The 25,470-nt window shown below is 49.1% G+C and overlaps 1 protein-coding gene and 1 long non-coding RNA gene across 4 annotated transcripts in view; one reads left to right on the plus strand and one right to left on the minus strand.

The window, feature by feature from the left end:
* LOC308070372 overlaps positions 1 to 25,470 on the minus strand; it is a 73,574-nt gene that overhangs the window by 19,727 nt on the left and 28,377 nt on the right. The gene's annotated exons all lie outside the window — the stretch shown is intronic.
* Positions 1 to 25,470, plus strand: part of EPS8L2 (EPS8 signaling adaptor L2) — a 68,820-nt gene that overhangs the window by 15,319 nt on the left and 28,031 nt on the right. For 2 of the 3 annotated variants that reach the window (XM_080404146.1, XM_080404144.1), the window contains 3 exons: positions 8,929 to 8,993; positions 10,202 to 10,257; positions 24,597 to 24,661. In XM_080404146.1, the coding sequence (XP_080260272.1) occupies positions 8,950 to 8,993; positions 10,202 to 10,257; positions 24,597 to 24,661 (165 nt within the window). In that variant the 5' untranslated portion in view covers positions 8,929 to 8,949. Of the gene's footprint in view, positions 1 to 555; positions 1,478 to 8,928; positions 8,994 to 10,201; positions 10,258 to 24,596; positions 24,662 to 25,470 lie in introns of those variants that run through there. The other variant, XM_080404145.1, reaches the window with a different exon arrangement.

The raw sequence follows: 25,470 nt of genomic DNA on the forward strand, positions 1-25,470 counted from the left end.
AGCCTTTTGCCAAGTCTCCCAGCTGTTTCACAAATGCCTTCGAGCCTGGAAAAGCTGTAAAAGAAATAAGAGATATTCTCACTATACAGTGAGGTGCACGTGAGGAACAGCTCTGGGGGTCGGCACTTGCAGTCAGGAGACACGAGCACACTGCCAGTTGCGCACAGGATTTGGTGCTTTGGAGGCGATTCAACGCCCTCCTTCAGGCTGGGCTGGAGCAGAACAGGGTAGTGCCTTGGGCCATTATCCGTCCTGCTCTAGAATGACACACACGTGGAGAGTCACTCCCTATTTTTACTGGCCTGATGTCCGAGTCCTGATTGCTACACAGAGAAAACAGAAAGGATCCCATTCATCGACACGGTCACGGCGCCAAACCCTTCCCTCCTTCTAAAAATCACAGCTACACCCCCCTCACCAGCAGTGATCCAGTGCCTGGAGTCTTGCACCAGGCTAGGAAAAGGGGATCTTTTTTTTTTTTGGGGGGGGGGGTGGGGGTGGGTGGATAAAGATGCAAGACAGAGACACCTTCAGCATGACAACAACCAGCACATCTCTTCAGCAAACTTTCTGGGTACCAGGCGCGCTACGCCCACAGGTCCTGCCAGCACCATTGCATGATGGCTGAAGCCCTCCAGCCTTCCCAGGCAGCTCCACAGCCAGCACCAGCCTCCCACAGCTCCCATCTGCTGGGTGCTGCTGGGCACAGGGCAAGGGAACAGGCTTTGCTCAGAGAAGAAGTGGGCACAAATAAAAACAGGACAGAGGAAAAAACTACAAAAATACCCCACAACACTCTTCTTTTCCTGGGAAGCCTAGGGAACACGTCATATTTTTTTCTTTCTGGGGAGTGCAGTGACTCACATTACACTTTCTCCCACTGGGGTAGTTTTGAACTAGGGTCTTTTAGTTTAAACCATTTAATGAGCTTTTATACAAAGTACACTTATCTGCCTCCTTCCATCCTTCCAAAAGCATCTATTAATATTTGGCTCATTATTTCTGGGCCTGGTTCTCAAGCTAGCTGAACTGCGGCCCAAGCGTAGGTAATGCTCAGCTTGGTACCCCGGCAAGAAACAGGCTCAGCAGACACACAGCAAGCTCAAACCTGCTCCGTGTTTTTCCTCCACCCAGCTTCTGCGGGATTCCTCCAACAGAGAGGAAAAGTGTAAATTCAGGAGCTGTGACTCAGCACAGGGACTCTGCAAACAAGTCTTTCAGAGAAGGGTAGTGGAGTGAGTTTCCAGTTTTTTCCCAAGATCCAAGATCTTGGAGACTGGCCATTTGTGCATTTTCCCTGGGTATTTATAAAGCAAGGCACTGTCTAGACTTGCTTTTGTATTTCTTGAAAGAAGGTTTTACCTTCTGGCAGGAATACAGAAACTTCTAGTTTGGTTCAACGAGCCTGCAGAGCCTTCCTCTCCCGTGCCGAGAGCCTCTAGTGCTGCCTGGACTCCTCACCTGGACCAAAATTAAGGTCTGTTTGCGTATCACCTACGGACTGGAAAGAGCCATGCACAAGCTGTATGTGTGTGCTTAGCAGGACATGGGGGGGTAACTTCCCACAGTCTCTCTAGGTGGTTTGTGAATCTCCCATCAGGAATTTGTAAGGATGGGCACTTCTGCTCCGTGGTATCAGTTTGTTTCTGAGCATTGCTTCCCAACCTCTAGTGCAATCTAGCAGGGCTGTGTGGTTGCCCAGGGACTGCTCATGCCAAGGCCAGCTGCTGGACAAGCCTGTGGGCGTTCCCCTCTCAGCACTGGGAAGTCCACCTAAACATTTTCTCAGGAAATACTTTTTTAAGCACAAATTGTTGCTTCTGAGGAGGCAAGTGAACAAGGCACAGGCTACTTGGGTGTGAACCTCAGCAACGGGTATGAATCTTATCCTGATGCTCTGCAATATCTGGGCACAGCATGGAAGGGCACCACGCATAAGGAGGGGAGACCCAAACAAAAAGTGGTAATCGGGGTCCATCAGACCTGGGAGAGGCGTGGCTGTAGATCTAAGGTGCCTCAGTCTAGAAAAGCTGCTACTGCTTCCCCCATGGAGGCTAAAGAACACTTGGTTGTTCTCTGCTCAGACCTGCACTGACCTGTTGGGTTGGGTTACATTTATCCAGGTGCTTGTCCCCTGGAGAATCCCTACAACGTGAAAAATCGCATGTACAGAACAGGGAGTGTTTCTTCCAGACACCCAGCAGGTTGTACCCGCTGCCTGTGACTAACTGCTGTAACATGGTACGTGCTATGCACACCCTAAAACTACACATGCATTCATGCTCACCTCTTCCACAGGGGCTAGCATCTTCCCAAAGTGACCTGTGATCTCGAGTGCCTCCATCACCACAAAGATAACTTGAAAGGCTGCCATGGGTGGGAGGGAGGAAGGAAAGAAGAGCAGGACTCACCACTTCCCAAAACTTGGGGCACTGTAAAAACATTTCAAACAACACAGATAAGAATGGGGACTCCGAGGGTCACCAGAGAAATACCGGTTCCCCTCTCCAGGAATCCCCAGCGACAGGTTAAATCGATAAAAGAGTCATGAAGTTCTGACTTGGTCCCACTGAACCACCATGATTTGCAAGGCCTGATTTGCAAAGACAGGGTTTGGAAATTCAGATGGGACAAGATCCTTGCTTCCTTGCTTTTATTAAGGAGCAGCAACAACAACAACCTGTTCATTTGTTTGGCTGGCAGCTTCTTTGCTCTGGATTTGGGTTTCCCCTGATGCTTTCTGACTAACCCAAAGATGGTTTTCTTTATGAGTACATGTTCTTGGTAGACATCCTACTGAGCAGGTCTGAATTTCTTTTGGTGAGCCCTGACAGGCATCCTTACTGGCAGGTTCAGAAAAGCAACCAAATCAGGAGAAGGGTGGTTTCATCATCCGGAGGCTGGGCCAGGACACAAGACACCCAGGTTAAGTTCTCAGGTCTGCCACGGGTTTCCAGGGTCCATCTCACAAGCACTTTTAGGGATCTTTAGATTGTGTGAATTTAGCTCTCTTGGTGCCACCTGAGGAGCACTGAGCACCCAGATCCCAGTGCCTCACCAACACCTGAAGGGCGTTCTGTTAGTGGACTGATATGGGATTGTAGTCTTCCTATCTGCCAGGTCCTTCAATATGATGGCAGTGGGCAGGACAGATGACGGGAGTCAGCGGGATGCTCTCAGGGGCTGGGGACGCTGCCTGGAGCACAGACAGCGCAGGGCACTTCTATTGCGGTGCCTGTGCTCCCTTTGCTCGTGTGGGTACAAGCAGACTTAGCTTTGCAGGACAGTCTGTCAAACAGCTTTCACTAGCGTGACATTCCCTTATGAAAACACTCAGCAACCCTAACAGACGGCGCTTTGTTGTCCTGGGAAGTTTAGATAACATCATGTGGTCGCCAGCTAATGTTTCTAACCAATGCTTTATGTTACTCGCCGAGCCTTTTGATAATTTAGCATTTCTGCCTGACCCATCCAGTTGGCACAGGCTACACACAGAGACAGCAGCACCCTCATAATACCTGCCCCCTCCTATCCCAGGCAGGACCCCCAGGCAGTGTTTCCATTGCATTTATTTCACCAGTGCCCAAGTCCCATAAACTACTTAGTGCAAAGACTTCCCTCACCACGTCCTTAAGCACTTCACACGTGCTCCAGAACAGAGCCATTGTTGACGCAGAAGGCTCAGACACAATTTATACGACCAATGTGATCAAGTTAGTGCCACTTTATTAAAAGACTTACAGCAATTTATACTCTCAGCAAAAGATACACACACTACGTAGGCTCTGTTATGTAAAAAGTGATAGGTTAAAACTACTCATTCACACGCTTCCACCTCCCTTATGATTGGTCCCAGTGTGGTACCCACATGCTGCTCCCCCCTTGTGCAGGCATCCTGTTTTTTCTCATCTTTCTGTCCAATTCTCTTATCTCTCTGTGAATACAGAGCCTCCTTATCTCCCTTGGCCTTGCACATGTCCTTCACAACACCTGCAGCTTGTTAGGGCTGCAGCCTGTTATTACAACCAAGTTATTCAGTCTGGATTGCTCATAATATGCCCGTTTTCTTCCAGCCACTCCACAAGCCATTCCCTACCACCACCTTTGGGCTGACTTGATGGGGCATAAGGGACATTGGCATCATTCCAGGTGATCCAGCCTGGTCAAGGAACACTTTAGGCTACAGATATCAAACCTTATGTGACCCCTTTTTGTGACACAGCAGTTAAGCCATCAGTATGGGTACCATGGCTCCAGGTAGGAAAACGTTTCAAATACTAGCTCATGGGCATTTCAAAAGTCCTGTCACACAGGGCACACCAGAAACAAAGACAAGGTCTGTTGGAAATGGGTTAGAGCATGCAAAAAACCCCATACTCCTAGGTGACTGGGCAGTTTTTAAGGTTTTGAGGTTTTTGCCATATCTTTCTACTGTTGTTCCAGCAAAAGCTGTTGTGTTTTGATCAGCATTTCCCCACTGCTACAATCATATATCGTAATGGCCTCTGGCACCAACAAACCTTCCCCAGCATGCTCTACTTGATCACAGTCTTAAGGGTACTCTTAGACCCATGATGAAAAACACTCACATACTGCTATTGTTATTAAAAGTGACAATAATAACAATAGCCCTAAAAAAGACACTAGTATTCCATATTTTCAGGTTGTCCAATCTTCACCCAAAATCCAGAATTTTTCACAATCCCTTTCCACGTGCTACAAAAACAAAAATGTATGACCCACAGCAAACAAGGACAAAGTGTACCTAATAAAAATAATGTAAAGCAATAGCAGGGACCGGCCCAAAGAGAAGAGAGCACTGTTATTCTTTCCCCCTCCCACTGCACTTCTCCACCCTTGCAACATTGCAGCTCGCTCTTCAAAGAAAGTCAAAACAATGCATGGCCCGCTTCCATTTGATATAAAAGTACTGAAATGTAGCACAGACAACAATGCCAGGCTCCTATCATGACTGTGTGTCTTCAGAAGGATATTTGACCTCCAAGGATAAGATTGTCCGGAAATTCAGGGAGTAAGATTTCCTTTGTTTTAAAGTACAATAAGACATCACCCACCTCAACGGCACTGTCTGCTGGCCTCCCTAAGGCACATGAGATCTTCTGGCCTGGGATAGGTCATGGAGCCAGGCTTTAGACAGGCAATTAAGCTTCTCCTGTAAGTCCCCCCAGCCCAAATGTAGTACTGCCATCTGCCCCCACGGCCGCTATTTGAGCCCGGCGTAGCTGCTAGAGCCCCTGTCCCATTAAACACTATGCTCATGGCTTAGCCAGCTTGCTTGGTGACCCATGGAGAAACGCTGCCCTGCACCATCAACAGAGCAGGTGATGGTCTCAAAATTGGATTTGATAAGGGTGAGCCAAAGGCAACCCCTGCACAGGCACACATCGCAGGCTAAATCTGCCTCTCACTTCCCCTCCTGTGTAAGGAGGAGAAAGCAGCCACACCCTGCAAGGGGGATAAGAGGGAGATCAGGAACCCTCTAATCAGCAACACCTAAGCCACAGCTGAAATGACAGCAAGGAGAAGACAACGTGTCTGTCAGCGGTTACAGGATGGTGGAAGCTCTTAGGGATGCCCCCATGGGGAGGGGGAAACTTGGGGAAAGCCAGCCACTCGGTTGCAGCCTCATCTCATCTTTCACATCACGTCTTTGGCTCTGCCTGCATTTAGAGGTGAAGTACTCTCAGCCCTTTCTTCACCTTACTCGATTCTAGTTGTCTTTCAATTTAGCAAAATTATAAAGTATCATCATAAAGTCTCCAACCCCTCAGAAATGTTGTCCATCCATCTGTCCCCCCATTTACCAGCTAGGAGTCAATTAATATCAGGCAATTTAAAGTGAATTAAGAGCTCTGGCATGAGGCTCTGTCCTGGTTTAACTTGGTCAGCATCACACCACACCCTCATTTCGATTAACACAAGTCTAAACACAGACATGGCCCTTAATGCAGCAGGGAGAGCCAGGCAAAGGTTAAATAGCAAAAATAGCATGAATAAATAAAAAGAAGGGAGCCCAGCAGGATAAGGACCAGCTGACTTGGCAGGGGCACACACATCACTTCCACTTGCATGTCCTCTTTCAGATACAAGCACCCTGGAAGGGAGGGCAACCTTCCAATGGCACTGGGAAAGGGAGGGAGGACACTGGGGTTTGCTGCGTTACGAATGCTGAGACAGACCAAGGATCACTCAATTGGACATGTCAGAAGGAGCAATTTATAATCAGCCCCTTGCTGAAACGTCAGCAGCGCTAATGCATTACAGCTTCTGCTTGGCCAGGCAGAAGACTCTGGAGCATCAGGGTATAAATGAGACTGCAAGTGGCACAAAACCTTTCTGCTGTTTTGTGGGTGGTGGGTGTTCCCACCGCACACTTCAAGCAGCGTGTGGGCAAGTCATTCTGACACCTGTGGGGTCCAGTGGTGTTTCCACCAGCCAAGGTACCTGGTAACTTATCCTGCCTTCCTCTAGGGATAAGCCCAGCTTATCCCGTCAGTACTTATTAACTACCATGAGATAAAGAATCGGCTCATTTTATGGCTGGACCCGCTTCACCCTCAAAGCTGAGCAGCAACCCCTGCCACTGCCATGGGGTCTGCTCCTCTGGCAGCCACAGAGGGCTTGACCAGATGGGTTCCTCTAAAAGCAGGGCCAGTCTTTTGGGCAGAGTTTGTCTTTTGGACAGAGCTCATGAAGGAGAAACAAAAAACAGGGTGACCTTGGCTGCACCCCTAGTTCCTCCTGTCGTTTCATGGCTGGGGCCTGGGCACAAGCTTTGAACTCCACAGGCCAAACCGTGTGGCACTTACCTGCTGGAGTAACCTGGATTTCAGTCCATTAAGGACACAGCCCTGGGGCAGCAAGTGAAAGGCAGCCAGAAATATTACATTAATATGCAGAAACATTCCCAACTACAATCACCAGCCGTGGGACTAAAGTGATTGGCTGCTATAAAGTAAACAGACCAGAGCTGGGTTTATTAGAATGCATTCCCTCTTCTAGGTATCTTATGCTAATGCACATGGAGATCTGGGAGATAGGAACAGTTTGAGGACTGTAAAAGGAAACCAGCAGACAGCTATTAACAGAGGAAAAATTCACAGGTACCCAAGCTTGGGCACAGGGATGGGTTTTATTACACTCAGGGGATTGGCAGAACACCAAGTTTCTATTCTAACGTGTATATGAATTTGTATCTGTGCGTGTGTGGATGCATGTGCACAGACTTTAGCATCAACCGCCAGAGACGAAAAGGAGAATTTAATATACTAGCTACAAAATGCACTTCACTGTAATTTCTAACAGCATCTCACTGGTGAGGAGTGTTACTGTGACACAAAGCAGGCTGACAGCCATAAGGCTGAGCCCAAAACATACTGCAGTCCTCCATACAGCCTGTGTGTACACGTGTGGGTGTGTGGCTGCACAATGCTGCAGCGGCATGCAACTGTGCAGTGTTGCACACAAACAGTCTGCTTCACCTGGAGAGCTGGACCTCTGCAAGCCCTCTGACAGACACGCAGTTTTGTTAAGATCTGTGAGAAAACTCTGCATCTGTCCTCACCTCAGGCTGAAACACATTGAGCAAAATACCACAAATGACTGTTTCAAACACAAGGAATAAAAACGTCAGCAGCTCTGCTGACGATACAACAAGCCCTGCAGCAGAGACAGTCAGCCTCCAGAGGGGAAATCCCAGGTGCCAGGGATGACACTGAAGTGTTCCCTGGAGATTACACACACTTTAGCCTAAACTCAGATAAAAAAAACCTTTGCAAGGTAGTTCCACGGCCTGCCAGGGATGGCTGTCACAGTGGCCCCACAGCACATGCCAAGCACGTTCAAAGGTCCCCGCACAGGAAATCCCACTGAAGACACTAATGAATTTCTTCCTTCTGGCCAACAATGAGTATTTTAAAGCCATATCTTTGATTTCTGACAACTTTATAATGAGGTGAGCATGTGCTAACCCAGGCAAAGCACAAAAAAGGTGCTGAGTGCCTAGCCCCCAGGCAGGTGGCCCGCTGAACTTTTAAAAAGTGAATAAAAAACCATGAAGACTTTGTTTTGGCTTTCTTTCAAGTCATGCACTGGAGCAGATGTGAATACTTTGGATGCCAATACAAAGCATCCCTTGAGGTTCTATTATACCTTGTTTTCCCTTCTTTTTTCCTCCTTGTAGTTCTGCTCTTAGACCAGTGACTGGATCTCCCTCACATCTTCTTTCACATTATTTATAATTTTCATCTGAAAGAGGAGGGAGGAAAAATAAGTATCTGTGCACAAAGTCTGCCTGCCTCTCACCAAGCACTCAGCCAAGGCAGTAAATGTTTCTCCATCCTTATGTTGCCAGTGGAGCAGTAATCACAATTATCTCACTTTTCCCTGTGCGGGTAATACCCTGGTAAAGATACTTTTCCAGCTGGTATAGAGCTTGAAATTGCCACATAACAAAAGATAATGGTACTGTAGGCCTGAAAAAAGACTCAGGACACTTAACAGTCATAAGCACATGGCCACAGAGATCCATATGTTTGTTAGTGGCCTCTGACAGACCATAAAGGCAAAGGCCACAGCAATGGTAGGCAGAGCTGCTTTGCTAGAAAAAGACATGCTGAAATACCACAAAGCTGGCGTGTGCCTGGAAGGGACAGGCAAGAGGAGAGAGGTGGAAACAGGTTTCGGAAAGGCATCCCTGTACGTGTCATCTTCAGCCCAGGTCAGAGCTGTGAGAGGTGAGGAGGAGCAGCAAGGAAACCCTGTTGTGCTCACCTGACTGCTCTCATGTGCCCACACTGCTGCTTGGAGACCCTAAATCAGAGGCAGGAAGGGCAGCATGTACATGGGTAAATCACGCAATACTGTGTTTTCTAATGACTAATCCTATCTTTTCTGCTTTTGCTGCAGTTGCCTGTCCTGCGAAGCGACATGAGTCTCAAGGGATCCCTCAGCAGCAACCCTGGCTCATCAAAGTAAGGATCTCTGTGGCGGGCTTCTCCATCTCACAGCTGGCACCACCACTCCTTCCTACCAGCCAGGGGGATGCTCTTAGCAGTCCCACTTGCCCCCTAAGTCTCTGGTGTTTGAGTCACCCTTCCTGGGCACCTCACAAGCTGTGGTTACAGCCAGCATCACTGCTTCACCTTGGTAAAGCTGCATTAGGTGGAAAGAGGAGGGGAACACCAGGAGGACCTCCACCTGCAGCTTAAGGGCTGCAGCAGCTTTCTGACGGAGCCAGAGCCACCAGCTCTCTCCCTCCTTCCTGCACACTCCTGGTCTCTGGGGAGCAGAGTGTAAGTGAATGAGCACCATGAAGCACTGCCTGCCCTCAGGGAGACATGGTGACAAAGCAGAAAGTAGCCACTGGCCACCCACTGGCTCACTGCACCGTGCAGGACAGCCCGACTACAGTGCCTGAAACCCTGAGGTCTGGCTTTGATCCTCCTCTGCCAGGGCTGAGCTGGAGAAAACCCCGTTATCTCCTGGCTGCACACTCCTAGGCACAACCCAGGCATCTGTGGTAGGAGCCCTACAGGGGATGCAACCCATGCTTAGAGACCCGACACCCCAAAACCCAAGTGTTCATACACAATTATGTCCTTCCACGTTTTTACATGGGACACATTCTATATCTGAGCACCTGCCTTCAAGGAGCACATCTCAAAGAGGTCCATTAATAAGACAGCTTAATCTTGGCACTTACACTGCCTCGGGTTCAGGTGGACTTGGGTACAATGTGGAGGGGCCTCCATTTACCTGTACGGCTCCCTGTGATGAGCCCCCTTATCACACACTAGGAGCCACTGTCCTTAAAGCAGCCCCTCCGGAAGCGATGTCCTTCCAGGGGACACGGGGTAGGAAGGTAACTGTAGTGGGGACAGGCCTAGATGGGCTTCTCTGTCTCCTGTTTCCAGCTGCTGGGTTTAGTGACACGCGCCAGTGGTGTGGATAACAGCTAGGGTTGCAGAGAGAGCCGCTGGTGCGGTCAGACAAGCAAATGCTTTGCCTGGTACAATGGAGTTGTACCATGTCTGGTGGATGTGATGAGGAGGGCACCGCTGGTCCCTCTCAGGACAACTGCAGAGCTGCTGTGCTGATTACTGCACAAGCTGCAGTGCAAAAGCAGATGTTAAAAAGATCTGGGAGCCGATTGTTTATTTGTGTCTTCTTTCTTTTACAGTGGCAGCATGGGCAGAGCAGATGGAGCCTCCAAGCTGAGCGCAAAGGACCTGTACGGTAAGTCATGCCCACAAACACATCTAAAGTTTGCTATAGCAAAAGCACCTCTGGAGATCTGAATGCGGCTGTTGGGGTTTTAGGCTGGAACTCAAAGCAGCGTGGATCCAGACTTCCAAATGCAACAGGCTGGCCTTGATGTGGCAGCAAAAATGCACCTCACCTCCGTGCCACTGCCTCCCATGCTGGGGACAGCTGTGATTTTGCGAGACAAGCTCTGCAGAACATTGCTTTCCCTCACCCCCACCTGTCACCCAGATCCTCTCCAGTTATGTTAGCAAGATAACCTGATAAAGGGCCTAACAAAAGAAAGACTGTCCTCAGCAGGTTAATGATTATCCTCTTGTAACTACACAGTGAACCATGAAAACTCCAGTGCCCTTTGGCTCTTTGCTAGTAGAGGGAATGCTTGTGCACAGCCTGACGCAGCTTGTTTATAAACCACCCCAGCTCCAGTGGAACCAGTGAGTCACTGGATGAAGAGCCACAGGGAACATTTAGGTATCAGTAACAGTTATTCCCGATCCTAGCAGCTCTCTTAACACATCCTGGGTGAAGACTTGCCCTGTGGGGCAGGCAGAACAAGCAGAAAGTCATGTGTGAGAAGTCACCTCCCACAGTCACTCCCTGGATGAGATGGGGGTTTGTCTGGGGGACCACTGGGGGCTTTTGGGGAGCCCGAGCCTGCACACTTTCCCACCTGAGAGCTGTCGATTTGCCTGGTTGATGCTTAAATCGAATACGAACAGGCTGCATGCACCCCTCGCTGGAGAGCTTATATTTGATCAGAAAACTTCCCTTTACATCTACGAGGTGAAGGTGGTTTATTTGTCCCTGGGAAGCAACTTTGGTTGCTGAAGGGTTTGGGCTGGAGGTTTATCAGGGTGGAGTGACCCAGAGCAGTGTCCCACAAGTGACTTATCTTGCCTGGGAAGGAGGGGGCTGTACTCAGTGGATGAAGTGTTAAACAAAGTCATTGCTAACTTCAACTAGCTGCAAAGAAGTGCAATATGGGAATAATGGTAAAACAGAAATTTGGTGTTACTGGCTGGTGCTGTCTGTGGCCTGGGTGCTGCATGATGGGCAGGTGCCAAGTAGGGGTTTGAACTGTGTCAGTCACCTGTCCCGAGATGAAAGCACACCAGATAAGCCTCGAAAGCAGCAAGAGGGTGAGGCATGGAAATGTTTAGGTGCTGCACCATTTTGCACACAGGACTGCTAGTTCAGACAGGCTCCTCCTACCGCTAACAGCATCACTTCTTTTCCATGCACTGAAAGCTCCTGCAGATCCAGTCAAGGCCAGAAAGATTATAGTTACAAGGTAAATAGAGCACTGTGTAAAAACGAAACCGAGAGCTGACAACTGCGTTGAAATACAGCACATGCACAGGTTAGCACCCATGGGTGGAGGCAGCCCAGGGCTGTGGATGGCCAGGGTTTCAGGGGACCGAACTGGGAGCTCAAGGCTGACCTGGTGCCCTGCAAGGTGAGCAGGGAGCACCCCGCAACGACTCCCACAAAAGCTAGTGAAGGGAAAGGCTGACAAACTGCCTCTAACACACACACGTTTTCTCAAGTAAGTAGTTTTCGACATTGAGTTACATCTTTTAAATTTTTTTGCATGGACACACCCTAAAAACAAATTTCACCAGGGATGGGACCTCTCTGATCAAATTCCAGCAAACCTTAAATGACACTCATAAGTCCATGGGCCAGCTCCTCAAGAGGAGTAATCCAGCTGCCCATGGCTTCCCTGCCACCTCTGAAGCACAGTATGAGGTCTGCAGGCATTTACTGCATAAATCAGCGGCTGTTGGCGGGATCAGCCCAGCACTGCATGAGTATACATCCACAGGGTTTTTGCTTGACAGAACTTGAAAACTACCCCGCTAGTTCAGCACGCCTTTATCAAAGGACACTCAGCAGGTGTTAAAGCAATATTTAAATGTCTGGGTCCCTTTGCACTCAGACCCTCCCTCCCCCAACATTAATTTCTGCTGTGAGCTGGCACATTTGGGGGTGGACAGCAGGCAAGAACTAAAATTCCAGGGAGAATTACGTTTCATAATGAAACAAATCACATCAGGCCAAGCTGGCCTTGATTATGTGATTATGATGCTGCTAAGGAACGTTCAGAACTTGCAAGACTTTGTATTTCCATTTTTCTCCAGTGTAATCAGGCTGGACCCTCAGCCTGCGTACATAGCCAGGCCTCCATAGAAATCAACTCCCAATTTCGCAGCGCACAGACTCCTGCTGCATTCTAAGCTTGCTGGGTAATGCACACAGGTTCTCCAATGCACACAGATGTCTAAATACTATTCCTAGGTGAACAAGGCCTTGGGTTTAGCTTTCTTAAGATGTTTTTTCTACAGTCAAGTGCCTCTGACCACAAAGAGGTATGGAAGGAAGGAGGGCATGTACTGAACCATCAGCTCAGGTACATTGGCTCTAAATGCTAACCCAGCCTGAGCCTTCACTACTGGCCTAACACGACAGGAGTGCCGACGGCAGGTACAAGACTGCTATCTGCGGGCCAAGGGGTCCCCAGTATCCACAGGGACTCACTGGCAGTATTAAAGCCACCTCAGGTGAGAGCCTGGAGAGTGATATGCAAGAGCATCGTTGTGAAGCAGAGCAGCAGCTTCAGGCTGCGGACAGAAAGCCAACTCGACGAGAAGGGCGAAGGATCTGCTCTGGGGGGTTTCAAGGATGTAGAGTGAAACCCACAGAGGCATCTAGGTCCACACAGGACACAGCCCCCAAAGAAACTGGTGTAAAGCCCTGAGAGATCTTCCCCTGGCTCTGTCCCTACCAGAGTTGGATACACTTTCTAGGTGCTCAGCTGTCCTTAGTGGAGTTTCCTGGCTGTCATGGTAGCAGGACACTCATCCTTTCCTCCCCCCTTAGCAAAACAGCATCACATTTGTTCAGCCCCACATTCTGGAATATTCTGTGGCTGCCTGCACAGAGCAAGCCCCAGCTCCGCTGGCAGCAGGGGGAATGGCTGGCACCTATCAAGTTGCCACCTTACTCAATGCACAGCAACCAGCTGAATAAATGTTAATGCATACCATAAATAAATTAAACTGCTTCTCCACTTACTGGCATCTGTTCTGAACCTAGATGAAAGCCTGTCGGGGGAGACCAGTGTGGCTCCAGCAGAAGCCAAGGGAAGGGCTGGAAGGAAGCATTTCTGCATAGTGCTTCCCACAGCAGGCTTCTGCCACCTCTTTCTGTGGTGCCACCCAGGTGGACCTTCTGCAGGCATTCATCTAAGCTACTTTCATGGGTGATCAGATAGTGCTGTCTCTCCTGACAGATTAGGTAGGTAGTGTAACCATGACAAGCTACAGAGTTAAGAGCAGTTTAACGATTACAGTGGGTTTCTCATGGGGCTGTAGGAAGAAAGCAGCTCTGCAGCAGCGTTCAGAGCAGCCCATCTCTGTTTAGCTACCATGTCCATCCCTGTGGTGCTCAGACACTTTTCAGCACCCCTGGCCAACCCTTTGTGTGCCTTTGCTTCTCACTTCAAATGCTGGGGCACAGAAGTGCCTGGCAGATCCAAAACCAGGCTGGCCCCCCGGCAGGGCCACAGAGTGGAGAGGTAGGACATGGAGGGGCACCACAGAGATTCAAGATGCTGGCCTGGCAGGAGGCAGCACTCATTCACATCCAAACCTCTGAGACACAGCCAGCTAGCTCCAACCTGCCCACCCCATCCTCAATATACTAATTTCTGAGAAAGACCAAAACTTGTCAGGGTACAGGGCTGGAAAAGGGATTTTGGAGCAAGATAAACTACCTGTAGCATGAGTTAGGCTGGAGAAATGTGCTGCTCAACAGCAGCAGACTGCAAGGCGCTATCACTTGACACTGCACACCCCCCGGGTAACCCAAGACAGGCTTCAGCACTGTAACAGGACACGGGGACTAACACAAAGAGAAAAGCCATTCCCACCTGCCCAGCGTGGCCCTGGACAGGTATTATCTGCCTGGGGAGCTATGGGGAGAAAGACTCCACTGCTGCCGCCTGCACCCATAAGCCACCAGCAGCTGCTTGGCAGAGCTTGCTGGTCCTGGTGAGGCAGAATACACTGATGGTGAAGGAGCATATTACGTTTAACAGTCACGAACCAACTCCTGGAGGTCTCTGCAGACCTCCCTTGTCTCCCAGTGGGGCCCCCAACCACACGGGGAGGTCTCAGAGATGAGACTTGCCAGCCCCCAGCATGGTCCCCAGACTAATTCTTTGCTGCTGGCTCTGCTGTACCCTGGGCCAGCATAGCGTGAAGCACGGCCTCAGGGTTGCTGCTGTGAGATACCCATCACAGATAAGAGTTGTGCCAACTCATAATCACCCCAAAAGCAGAAAGACAGAAACACTGACTCCAGACAATCTTGCTTTCACTAAAGCCATGTTGCTGAGGGCTCAACACAAAATGACCAACAAAAGGATCATTATTTGCCATTAATTATCCCTTGCCCAAACCATGAGGTTGTTAATTATTTTAGCTGGAGACCATGTTGCAGTCACACAGTTATCAGTGGGAGCACTGAGGTGCTGTTTCTTCCCCACAACCCTCTAGAAGAGGGTTTGTACATGAATTTAACACACGCTGGTATTGTCTGCAAGACACAACCCTGGCAGGAGTGGTGGCTAGAAACAGAGCTTGCTCAGCTACACGGCTGGGTCAGGAGGACTGTGCACATGTCTAAACCCAAGGGGATCTGGGCAGCATCCGAATGGTGCCACCTACCATCGTGTTCCTCGGATGCAGGTAGAGCCTCTGTGTCTTTTAACAAAAGCTAAAATTAGAACACACTGGCATTCATTGAGACAATTTCTGAGGTTCGATATCTCGGCGGGAAGGCCAGGTGTTTGGTTTTAGGCATGTCTGACTCTGTTGAGATGTCAGCCCGTGCCCCGAAGCAGGCCCACATTGCCATCAGCAAAGCAGTGAGGCTGCAATTCTGGATAAAGCAACTGCAGACCTGACTGACTGAGCAGCCATTCCCTTTAAGGCTATCATCCCACAGGAGAGAAAGTCAGAGACCAAAACTCCTTGCTGCAGAGAGGAGGAACTGCTTCCCTCAGACTGCCCTGCAGATTTCCCTTTGGGAAATGATGAGGGACTAAGGGAACTGGTGCTGAGCACATCAGTACTGACCTAACAGGGACTTCCCAGCTCCATTGTTCCCTGGACATACTGCTGCTCCCAAGGGACCTGCTCTGCTTGCCCAAGACCTCCAGAGCACTGGACAGGGCAGATGGACACACAGCTGTGTCCATCCCCAACCAGCTGTACAATCATGGCCAACACATCTCCCCCTTGGGCATTGCTCTCCCCTGCTCCAGCCCTTTGCCAGGGCACACTAAAAGCTGCTTAGAGGGGGGAGCATCCCTAGATGCATTTGCCCAGTGCACCAGGACAACAACAGGGAACCAACATGCTCCTGCAGCAGGGGGGGGGGGGGGGGGGGAAGGCAGTGCCATTTTCCCATGTGTTGTTGCTGTTTACCTCCCCAGCCCACCACAAGAAAGCCCTGTGCAGTGCTGATTGCAGGTCCAAGTCAGAGCAGTGCCTGATTCCCCATCTCTTCCACTGCCAGCCTTGAAGATACTTTTATTATACTAAAATATTATAATAATATGGTAGCCACTGTTAGAAAACCACAATAGCTACTCTTAATGGAGACCCCAATAGGTCAGTGTATGACATCAAAAGTGTTATGGAGAAACTGGTCAGATTAATTTCTACCGATGGGTGCTTAAGCTTAAAAATATCAAAAATCCCCATGTCCTCCCCCACTGCCTCCTCAGTGCCATTTCAGCTTCTTACTTCACATTCCCTCTCCCACCCCAGATTCCAGCTTCAGATTACCCCAGCTCCCCTCTGACACTGCCTTACAGGTGACCCTTTTACTCAAAGCCTCAGACATTTAATAGTCCAACTGGAAAGAGGGCTGGAAGAAAAATAGGAAGCCAGCATTCCTGTTGGCTCCCACAGATCGAAACCCAGTGGTGGGTAAGACGGGAAACACACAGGCTCAGCTCAGCCCTGACTGGAGCTACTGGGAGGAGCAGGCTCTGCCCTGGGTGCTGCTGGGCTCAACCCTGGCCGCAGTGCTGCCTTACAGCCACCCCGACCTGCTGCAGGCAGCCCTCACGTCCGCACCGCGGGGCCTTTGGGCCAGGGGTTAGTGATGGGGAGGCTGCAGGGAGGGACCCCTGATGCTGCAGTGCCTGCTCCGCATCTCCAGCAGCCCTTTTTCTTTGTCACTTCAAGACTGCCGAGCACAAGTTCTCTCCTTGCATGAAGAAACTGCTTAGTGCTTACTCAGAGGAATATTTTCTTAAATGGAAATGGGTTGTTGGATATGCCCAAGTACCTTGGGAGCAAAAGCTGTGTTAGTTAGTAACAACAAAAAAAGGGGAAACTTTTCATTACGAGTTTTTTTAAAGTAAGGCAAATTGACTGGTTTAATTAAATCAAGGTTCCTCCCATCTTCCTAAATGTATTCTGACATTCAAAAAATGTCATTACCAGCTACAGGAAGTTCAGAAAACAACACTTTGGATTGTTTGGTGGAAAATAATTTGGCATACTTCTTCCAGCTCTGGTTGTAAAGGCTAAAAAGGAACACCTCTACCCATAAGCTTCCCCTGCAACTCCTCAATACCCTGATTATCTTCTGCGGAGAGGCCCCTGTGTGCCTGCCCAGCGGACAGTATGCTACTGTACATACTGCCTCGCGATCCTGGGCAGGCCAGACACAAACACGCAGTGTTTCTCGATGTACTCAGTCCTTGCACAACCCAGGAGGTGGGTCAGGTTTTTATTTGCTCTTCTAGAGTGGGTTGTGTCTTCAGCTAATAAAACAGGAATGTGAGCACTTGGGTCTGAGCTAGTGGCAAATATTAAGCATGCCAAGGAGGAATTTGGCCTTGTGACACCTCCTAGCAGCTGCTGACACGCTATCAATAAAGCAGCTCCCTGCTGCCACAGACCATTCATACCTCTGCCTGCCCCCAACCTCAATGAGAGCCTTTTCATTCACTTCAAGAGCTTCCAGATCATGTACCAACATGCCAGCCATGAACGATAGCTGCCCCATGCAAAGATTCCCAGCATCATAGCCACAGATACTAACAAGCTCTGGCCATTCAGAAAATATCATGGTGCTAAAAGGAAAACCAGGGAGCTTGATGCTTCATAAGAAGCTGCAGAGATGCTTCCAAAATGGAGCTGTCCCTGTGCCAGCCAGCCATGGGGACCCCCGAGCAGGGAAGCCTCTGCAGCAGCAGAGGTACAGACCTGCAGATGCCTCCCTGTCAGGAGCTCAGACGCAGCAGGTCTGTGCAGTGCCTGAAACCAGATCCTTGACTAACCCTGCAGAACCTGGAGCATCCTCCCACTCTTTGAGGATGCAGGAACCTGTCGGATTGGCAGAGCTGTGCTACCGCAGATAGGTGGTCAGACTGCCAGATCAGATCTGGCCCCGCACTCAGATCCTGGGAATGGATGCTGTTTCATAAAGCTGCTTTATAATGCAGGCCCGGCAGATTTGCATCATTGCCATTAGCATACAGAGACATTTGCTGCTCTGTTTCTCCTCTGGAGGGCTGTGTCCTGACCTGTTGGTTTGGCACAAAGCTCACACTACAATAGCAGGTTACTATAAACAGCATATGCACTGCTAGATAATATATAGATAACAGAAATTATTGGCAGGCTCCAGAAGGCAACAGCTAGGACTTTCCTTAGGCTGTTCTAATGGACACAGAGGCCAGGGAAGTTGCTAGTGTGACACAGGGAATCAAGGAGAGGTCCTTGATCTGGTACTGCCAATGAAAACAAACCTGATCCCACACATCTTTGGTTCCTTACAGACTGCTTCATGTAGGACTTGTCCATCCTCCACATTTTCTGCTGTGCCTTCTGCTCAGCAATGGCTGAAGACAAATATGAGAAGTGGGGAGGATCAGGGAGGATCCTGTGTGATAAAGCTCACTAATTAAGCAGGGAAGGATGTTCACGGAGGGGAGGCTGGGGCCTTCGCAGCTCTGGTGCAACTGGCTGCATTTGTTACAGCAGCACCTGTTTACACCACAACTGACATTGGCTCTAGCGTACAGCAAGAGCACAGGCGAGTTTTTCTTTAGAGCAGTTTAGAGTGTAAGTGGATGGAAAGAGATGGTAGCTTGGGATTGAGCTTTGGGATCCTGGCTGTAACAGCCTGTAACCCTCATGCAGCTCAGCAGAGCACCACAGGCACTCACCCCACCAGCAGCAGAAAAGAAGGGCTCAGATTCCCCCAAAACACCAGGAACACATGCATCACGGTAGTACCAAGGCTGTTCTGCCTATTCTCTTCAGAAAATGCAAAAAGAGCCAAAAAACCCAGCTATAACCCATTAACAATCTGGGGAAAGCAAAGCATGGTGGAAGCACACCTCATTCAGCCTGTTTACCCCATATGCAGAGGCGCAAGACTCTTCTGCATGGAGACGTACGGTCATACAGCTGTACCCCAGCACAGTGAGCGACCACAGGTTCTTTTGTCATACGTCTCAGCTACCATCTTTTTGCTGCTTCAGGGTCAGATAAGCCAGACCCCAGAGTTTGTTTCCCTCCTCCCTAGGCTGATATTCTCCCCCTAATAATATTTACAGGCCATTTTGGAAGCTGGCAGCAGAGGCAGGGCTCAAGCCTAGGCACCCCGTTGGGTGTCTTACCCATACAACCACCCTTTCTCCCCTGGTACCACTGGTGCATTGTGCTGGGAATGCTCTGCCTCACTGGCTTGGCAGAGGCCATACACAAAGAGAGATAAGCCCACTTCTGCTCTCCTTTGCACTGTTCTACATCCCTAGAGACTTTAGCTAATTATTTCAGCTCTAAGCTGGTCCCAGCGGGCAGTTTCTGTGGCTAGCCAATCTCTTGTGCACATGATTGCCAGGCTGAAGGGAGTGTTCACAGCCACATCCTAACTCCCTGCAAAAAAAGGGTGTTGCATGGAAATGGGAAGGGGACTTGGCACAAAAGATGTGGTTTGGCTTCCTGGACCAAGCTGATAACCCCAGCCCTCCAGGATGTACATCGATGCTGCCTTTCCCCCCCCCCCTCATTTATTACTTACTTTCATCCCTTCCACTCCTTAACGTAAAGCCAAACTGGAAAAATTCCAGCCAAGATTTTGGCGTCATCACTGAGATTTCAGCCCAGCACCTTTCTGAGCCCTCAGATAAAATCCACTTTGCTGCCTCTGCAGTGTCTGAGCTTTTTCCATTTCCTCGTGTGGCCAGTGGTACCAGTGGGAAACATCATTCCCACAGCACTGTTTATCCATAAGACACTGGCAGCAAATAACATACTCCAGAGAACAGCTTTGCCGTTTTCCCCACATCTCTGGGTACCAGGCAAGATTAGCTGGTTAGGAAAGGACTGAACAACTGAACTGAATTCAGTTAAAGAACAATTTACAGGGTTTATTTTTCCCTTGAAAGGGGTGTCTTAAGGCTCAATGGGCCAAATCCTTAGAGGCAAGGGATAAGACAATTTACCAAAGAGGGTGCATGTCCCAGGTGCTATCCACACTCAAGTTATTCAAAACTCTCTGGATCACCCATGCGTTCATACAGCAAGTGCTTGGGCTCAGCCACGGCACAACTGTGAATTACCCATCCTTGCTCTTTAGGCCACAGCAGTGGATCACACCAGCTGCCTCCCTCCAGACAGGACAGGAACTCCACACTATGAAGGTTTTTTTCTCTTGCCAGACACCAAAAGCAACAAAGCTGTACTGTTTTCCCTTCTCTTTGTCTCTCTTGGCAGACAGAAGGGAAAGACAGACAGTGGTGGTCACTGTGGGCTCATGCCAGCTTTTATCACCTTTAGATGTTTGCTGTACTCATGCCACAGCCCCAGAGCTCTCCCTGCCCTTTGTAGCGCAGCCCGTGTTATATCCAAAGAATCCTTCACCGCTACAGCCTCTAAAGGTCACAGCAGAAGAAAATTCATTTAAATAGAGGTGCAGATTGGTGTCTAAGCTTTGACAGCAACTGCCATCTAATTCGTGGAAAAGCATTGCTGTATTCCTATAATGCTTATTTATTGTGTGGGGATTATGCACATCCTTCACCTTGTGGGGCCAGGGTATGGGCTGGATAAACCTTATGGTGCTCAGGCCTTCTCCATTGCAAGATGCCATGAAAATGCAAAGTGTCCTAGTATGAGAGGTGTCGGATAAACCAGGAGGAAATTAGCTACTGCTGCTAACAAGCCAGCATTCATTCATACAAAACTCAGCAGGTAGAGGACAGGGCTGTGCAGAAGGGCACTGTGGGAGCCACCCAAGGACAAGCAACCTGCCTTCTGAAGTCTTTTCTGGCCAAGGGAGTTCACCTGTTCAACGTAAAGGACCCCCCTTGATCCATAGAGTCAAATGGCCATAGAACTCCCTGCAGGCATCGTTCTGTGCATGGCATATTCGGATCAGCCCAGCACCACCAGAGCCAGATTTAAGCTAAGGCAAATAATGATGCATAACTAAGACAAATAACGATGCATCCACGGAAAGGTCTGTAACCTTTCACCAGATTGCTTTGAAGTAAACAAAACAAAAAATCCTCTTCCTTTTTAAAGCACCCAAGTTCTTGGGTAGATGTAGCCTAAGACTGATTATTTTGTGATCTGCAGGCTGGATCTCTAGCTCTTCCTGTGTTTAAATCAAAACTGTGCACTAGGAAAGGAGATTTCAGTGTTCTGGCACCCTGCTGTCCCCGGAAAGCCTGGCTGCTTTCAAGCCTCGTGGTTATATTTGCGGATGCCAGGAGGAAACACAAAAATAAAAGTTTCCATGGGTGTGGGGCCAGGTAGAAGCCAAGGAGACAGAAGGGATTTCAGAAGGAACAAGCAGATATCTTAAAGAAAGGAACAGGAAAGAGAATAAGCAGAAACACCCCTTTCCTCGTCCTGGCCAGCTTCTGGAACGTCACTTGAATGGCATCCTGAGGCAAAATAGAGGCACTTTGTTCTAGTTCTGCAACTCTCAAAGGTACCACAGAAATTCCCCCAGGAGAATCAACAGAGGAAGAGGAGGATACCTTCATTTTCTCCCTGCCCCAGGGCTTGCTTCTGTCTGGAAAAGGCTGCAAATGGCTAAGGCAGCCCTTGCCCTCTAGCTTACCCCCAAGTGCAGGTGATGGGAAGTTGGGCTATGCAGAGCCCTAGGGTTTCAACATGTCCCCAAGATTTCCAAGGGCTTCTCTAAACATTTCCTCAGAGGTACATGCTGAGAATCTCCCCCGACCATGACACGTGCAGCTTCTTTGAGCTTGGGTGATGCAGCAAAGGCATCAGAGGGGACTCCAGAAAGTCTGTAAGCAGCCAGCCACAGCCCTGACCATTGCTACAGCTCCATGGGCAGTTCTCCTACCAGACCAGACAATCAGCCTGGTTCTCCTACCAGACCAGACAGCCTACAGACCAGTAGGCTGTTCTACCAGAAATACAGACCTATGCTAGCCTCCCTCTGGAAATCCTGTCCCTCTGGTACACCTTCCCTTCCTCAGGGACTGCCAGCTTCTGACGCAGCTCTGCATCCTTCTTTCAGGGCTGAAGATATTTGCCTGTCCTAATGTAAAAACCTTCTGTTTGCAGACCAAGCACTTCAGCCCTTTCCATACCCTTTTAAAAAGGAGGGGATGGGATGTCTTAATGTCTGAATTTGTCTCCATCCCACACAGACGCACTGTTCTCATTTCCATTAGTGTCATCTATTTACACGAGAAATGTTTGGTGAGGAAATTGAGGTTAGTGAGGAAAAAAAAAAAAAAAAGTTACTCACATCAGACATGAATCCCTGCGGTGTGAGTTGCCGTGTGCCCTATTCCAGACCTTGCCCCACATTTGAAGTAGGGCAGACTTCAATTAAAACACACAGCAAACAGAAAATGCCATTGACCCTTCAATGCGAGCCTAAGGTGGGAGGTGGCTGTGCTGAAATATTAATTTACTCAAGGTCACTCTGGAAGCTAATGGCTGAGCAGGGAGTCTGAGGTCTTTGAGCTATCCTCACTCCATTTCCAAGCCCACGCTGGCGGTGTAAAAGGCACCGGCTCAGAGACCGGCAGTCTCCGTTAACACCTCTGCCAGCGTGCCCACCAAGAAATCACTTCTGCTTGTGAACAGCTGCCACTTTAGGGCTACCAGGAACTGGCCGCAGAGGCCAAGCACACTGCTGTCTTTTCAACCACAGGCACAGAGATACCAGGCATAAATTCCTTGGGCGTCCTGCCAAGCGGATGGCACACCTCAGTCTTAAAAGAGCATTATGAAAGTGTTTAAAAGCACTAGAAATCAGCTTGAAACCAGCTTCTATCAACACTTGCCAGGCTCCAAATGAAAGTAGCAGCGTCTCTTCTTCCGTTCATTGTCTCTGGGCTAACTTCGTATCTTTAACATGCTCCAGCGGCCATAGGCAAGTTTGCTACCAGTGCTCAGCCCTGTGTCTTGGGAGAAGTACCAAGAGGAGCTCAATTTAAAAGCTCTTCTCTGCTAGGTCGGTGCTTGTTCTGGAGAGACACCTGGTGGCAATGCCCGCAGAGCCCGAGCTGAGCTCAGGGACGCACTCATCCTCCTTCCGTGGAAGCCAAGGAGAAATAAAAGCATAACAGAGATGCAAGGGAAAAGATTCATACTACCAAGGTGGGAACCAAGGCAAAAGCACGGCACAAACCTGCACGTCTCCCAAGCTCCAAGCCCAACTCCACCACCCCTGTGCCTGAGCAGCATTTCACAGCCCCAAACCAGGGCAGGTGATGGGAGCAAGAGCACCCAACAGACACTTAGCAAAAAAACTGTGAAAGACCCGAAGTCTAATATACCTGAGAAGTTTGAGCTTGTTCAACCCTAACCAGTTTTTAACTACCCTCCCTGCCAGCACTCTGATTTTAGGACAGCCAAAGAAATCCCAAATTCCCATGAGCTGGGAGCTAAGTCAAAGTAAGTTGAAACAGGAGCTTTCCAGGGGCTAGATAGGCTGGCTAGAAATCCTATCCCATTCTGGGCAGGAAAAATCTAGGTGTGAAGCTGCATGTGACACACAGGGGCATGCACACTCATGAGGAAGGATATTTACAGAAATCCTGGCAATTAAAAAAGGAGGCACAGGTCTATAGGATATTTTAACTCCTGTTAACTCTGTGGGAAAGCAGCAGATTCAGGCCAGCTTCTTCCTTTACACAGGATCTACTGGCAGGAGGTTTAAATAACAGCTATCCAGGTGAGGAGTGAATACAAGGACGCCCCCAGGACTAAGCTAAAGCTCCAAACTGGTGCTTTGGGGGTTGCTTTCTGTTCTTGTCACAGCAGGATGCTCTGCTTGCTACATTTACTCCTTGCTAGCGTTCTCCATGCAAGGCTTAAAGGAGAACACACATCAGAGCTGGCAAATTACTCCCCAGCCAACACTCAGGCTGTAGTTCAGTGTTGCACCTTCTCCATCACTATCACCAGCTTCAGGAACTGCCATCCTTTCCAATCCTGACCCTCATTTCTCATCCCATCACTGCAGTCCACTGACTGCTGTGCCCATGCAACTGTTTGCAGGACAAGTTCATGCAAGCAGGCTCAGGGAAAGGGACAGACAGGACACACGGTCTGAACCAGCATGGAGCAGCAACAGGAGCAGCAGCAGGCAGCTGCTGGAGATGTCTATTTGCAGGAGTCTCAGTAATTCCTGGTAGCTTTGGATAGCTTAATCCCTACAGTCCTTCCTGTCTTTAACTCCAACCCTTCACCGTGGCTTGCCAGGAAACACAAGAAAGCAAACTAAAAGCATTACAGTAGTGCAGAGGGTTTCCTCTGGAGGGCGATTCAAAGGGCTGTTATGTCCAAACTGGGAGTTGTGGTTGGAATTTTTCTTCTTGCCATGTGCATATCAGTCTTCCGCAGCCTTCTCAAGCCACTCCTCCACTCCCCAGCCCTCTGCCAAGAGCTTCCCTAATCATTTGTTGCTGGAGGCTTTGCTTTACCCTAGGTTTAATTTCCTCCACAAACGATGCTGACCCCAGGAATCTAATTAGCAGCAGTATTAAGAGATACAACTTGAACGTGCACTTTACATATCTGATTTGCCAATCCTCATTACAAAAGTTAGTATCAGTAACATGTCTATTATTGCAAATACTCTGATTGAAGATTGAAGACTCTGAACTCAGAGAGTGTGAGAAAGACTGTAGCACCCCATCATGACAGCTGTAACTCTCAGATCCTGATATAACAGCAAACACCTGCTACAATGAAGGCTTGTTTTCTTCTTTTTTTTTGCAGAACAAAGGAAAAAATACTCCAACTCCAATGTCATTATGCACGAGACTTCACAGTACCATGTACAGGTGAGTATGCAATGGAATGTTAAGGGGCTGAAAGGCCAGCATCAGTGATAGATGCAGGTAATGCAACAAGCTTCATTTGTCCTTGACCTTCATCAGGCTAAAAAGGAGCCAGGAGCCTTCTGACAGTAAGCAAGCATCACTCTTCACACCCTGAGAGAGGCAAACATAAAAGCTGCTTGAAACTTCATATTTCTTTTCCACAGTTCCCGGCTCCCTGATGCCTGTAAATCAGGTTGTCTCCTGAGCTTCCCACCCAGCTAGACACACTCACTATTTCTAGCTCCTGGGCTGTAGGACACACTTTCAGACTTAGCCATCTGCTGTAATTTCCCTCCTTGCGCTGTGGGTCACCGTGGTCCTGCCAGCCTGGACCCAGGGGCTGAGATCACACAAGCCCTCTCAATCACACGTAGCACCCTGCTGAAGCTGGAACCACCTGGGCTTCTCATCAAATTCCTTTGAGCACAAAAGGGTAGGGAAATAAAGAATAAAATAGGTAGGTGGAGCGCAGGGACTCTGAGGAGAGAAACCAAAGGGCTATAAGCGCAACACAATTCCCGAGACAATTCGTCTCCCAAGATTGACCCCCACTCCCTTCTACAAGTCAGAGGTTACAGGCTGGACTGGATCCCTCTCACTTATTGCCTGCTCTAAAAAATCAACACCAGCTCTCCAGCCATCTTTTACTTCTCTGCTGCTCCTCTCCAACTCCATGTTTTGGAGAGCAGCAGTTGTTCCATTATGGTATAGTATTATTTGAAAATCCAAGCAAACAGGCTCGGGTATAGCTCACAGACCCTCCTGCAAGG

The sequence above is a fragment of the Falco punctatus genome (assembly GCF_963210335.1).
Source record: "Falco punctatus genome assembly, chromosome: 10".
Taxonomy (NCBI): domain Eukaryota; kingdom Metazoa; phylum Chordata; class Aves; order Falconiformes; family Falconidae; genus Falco; species Falco punctatus.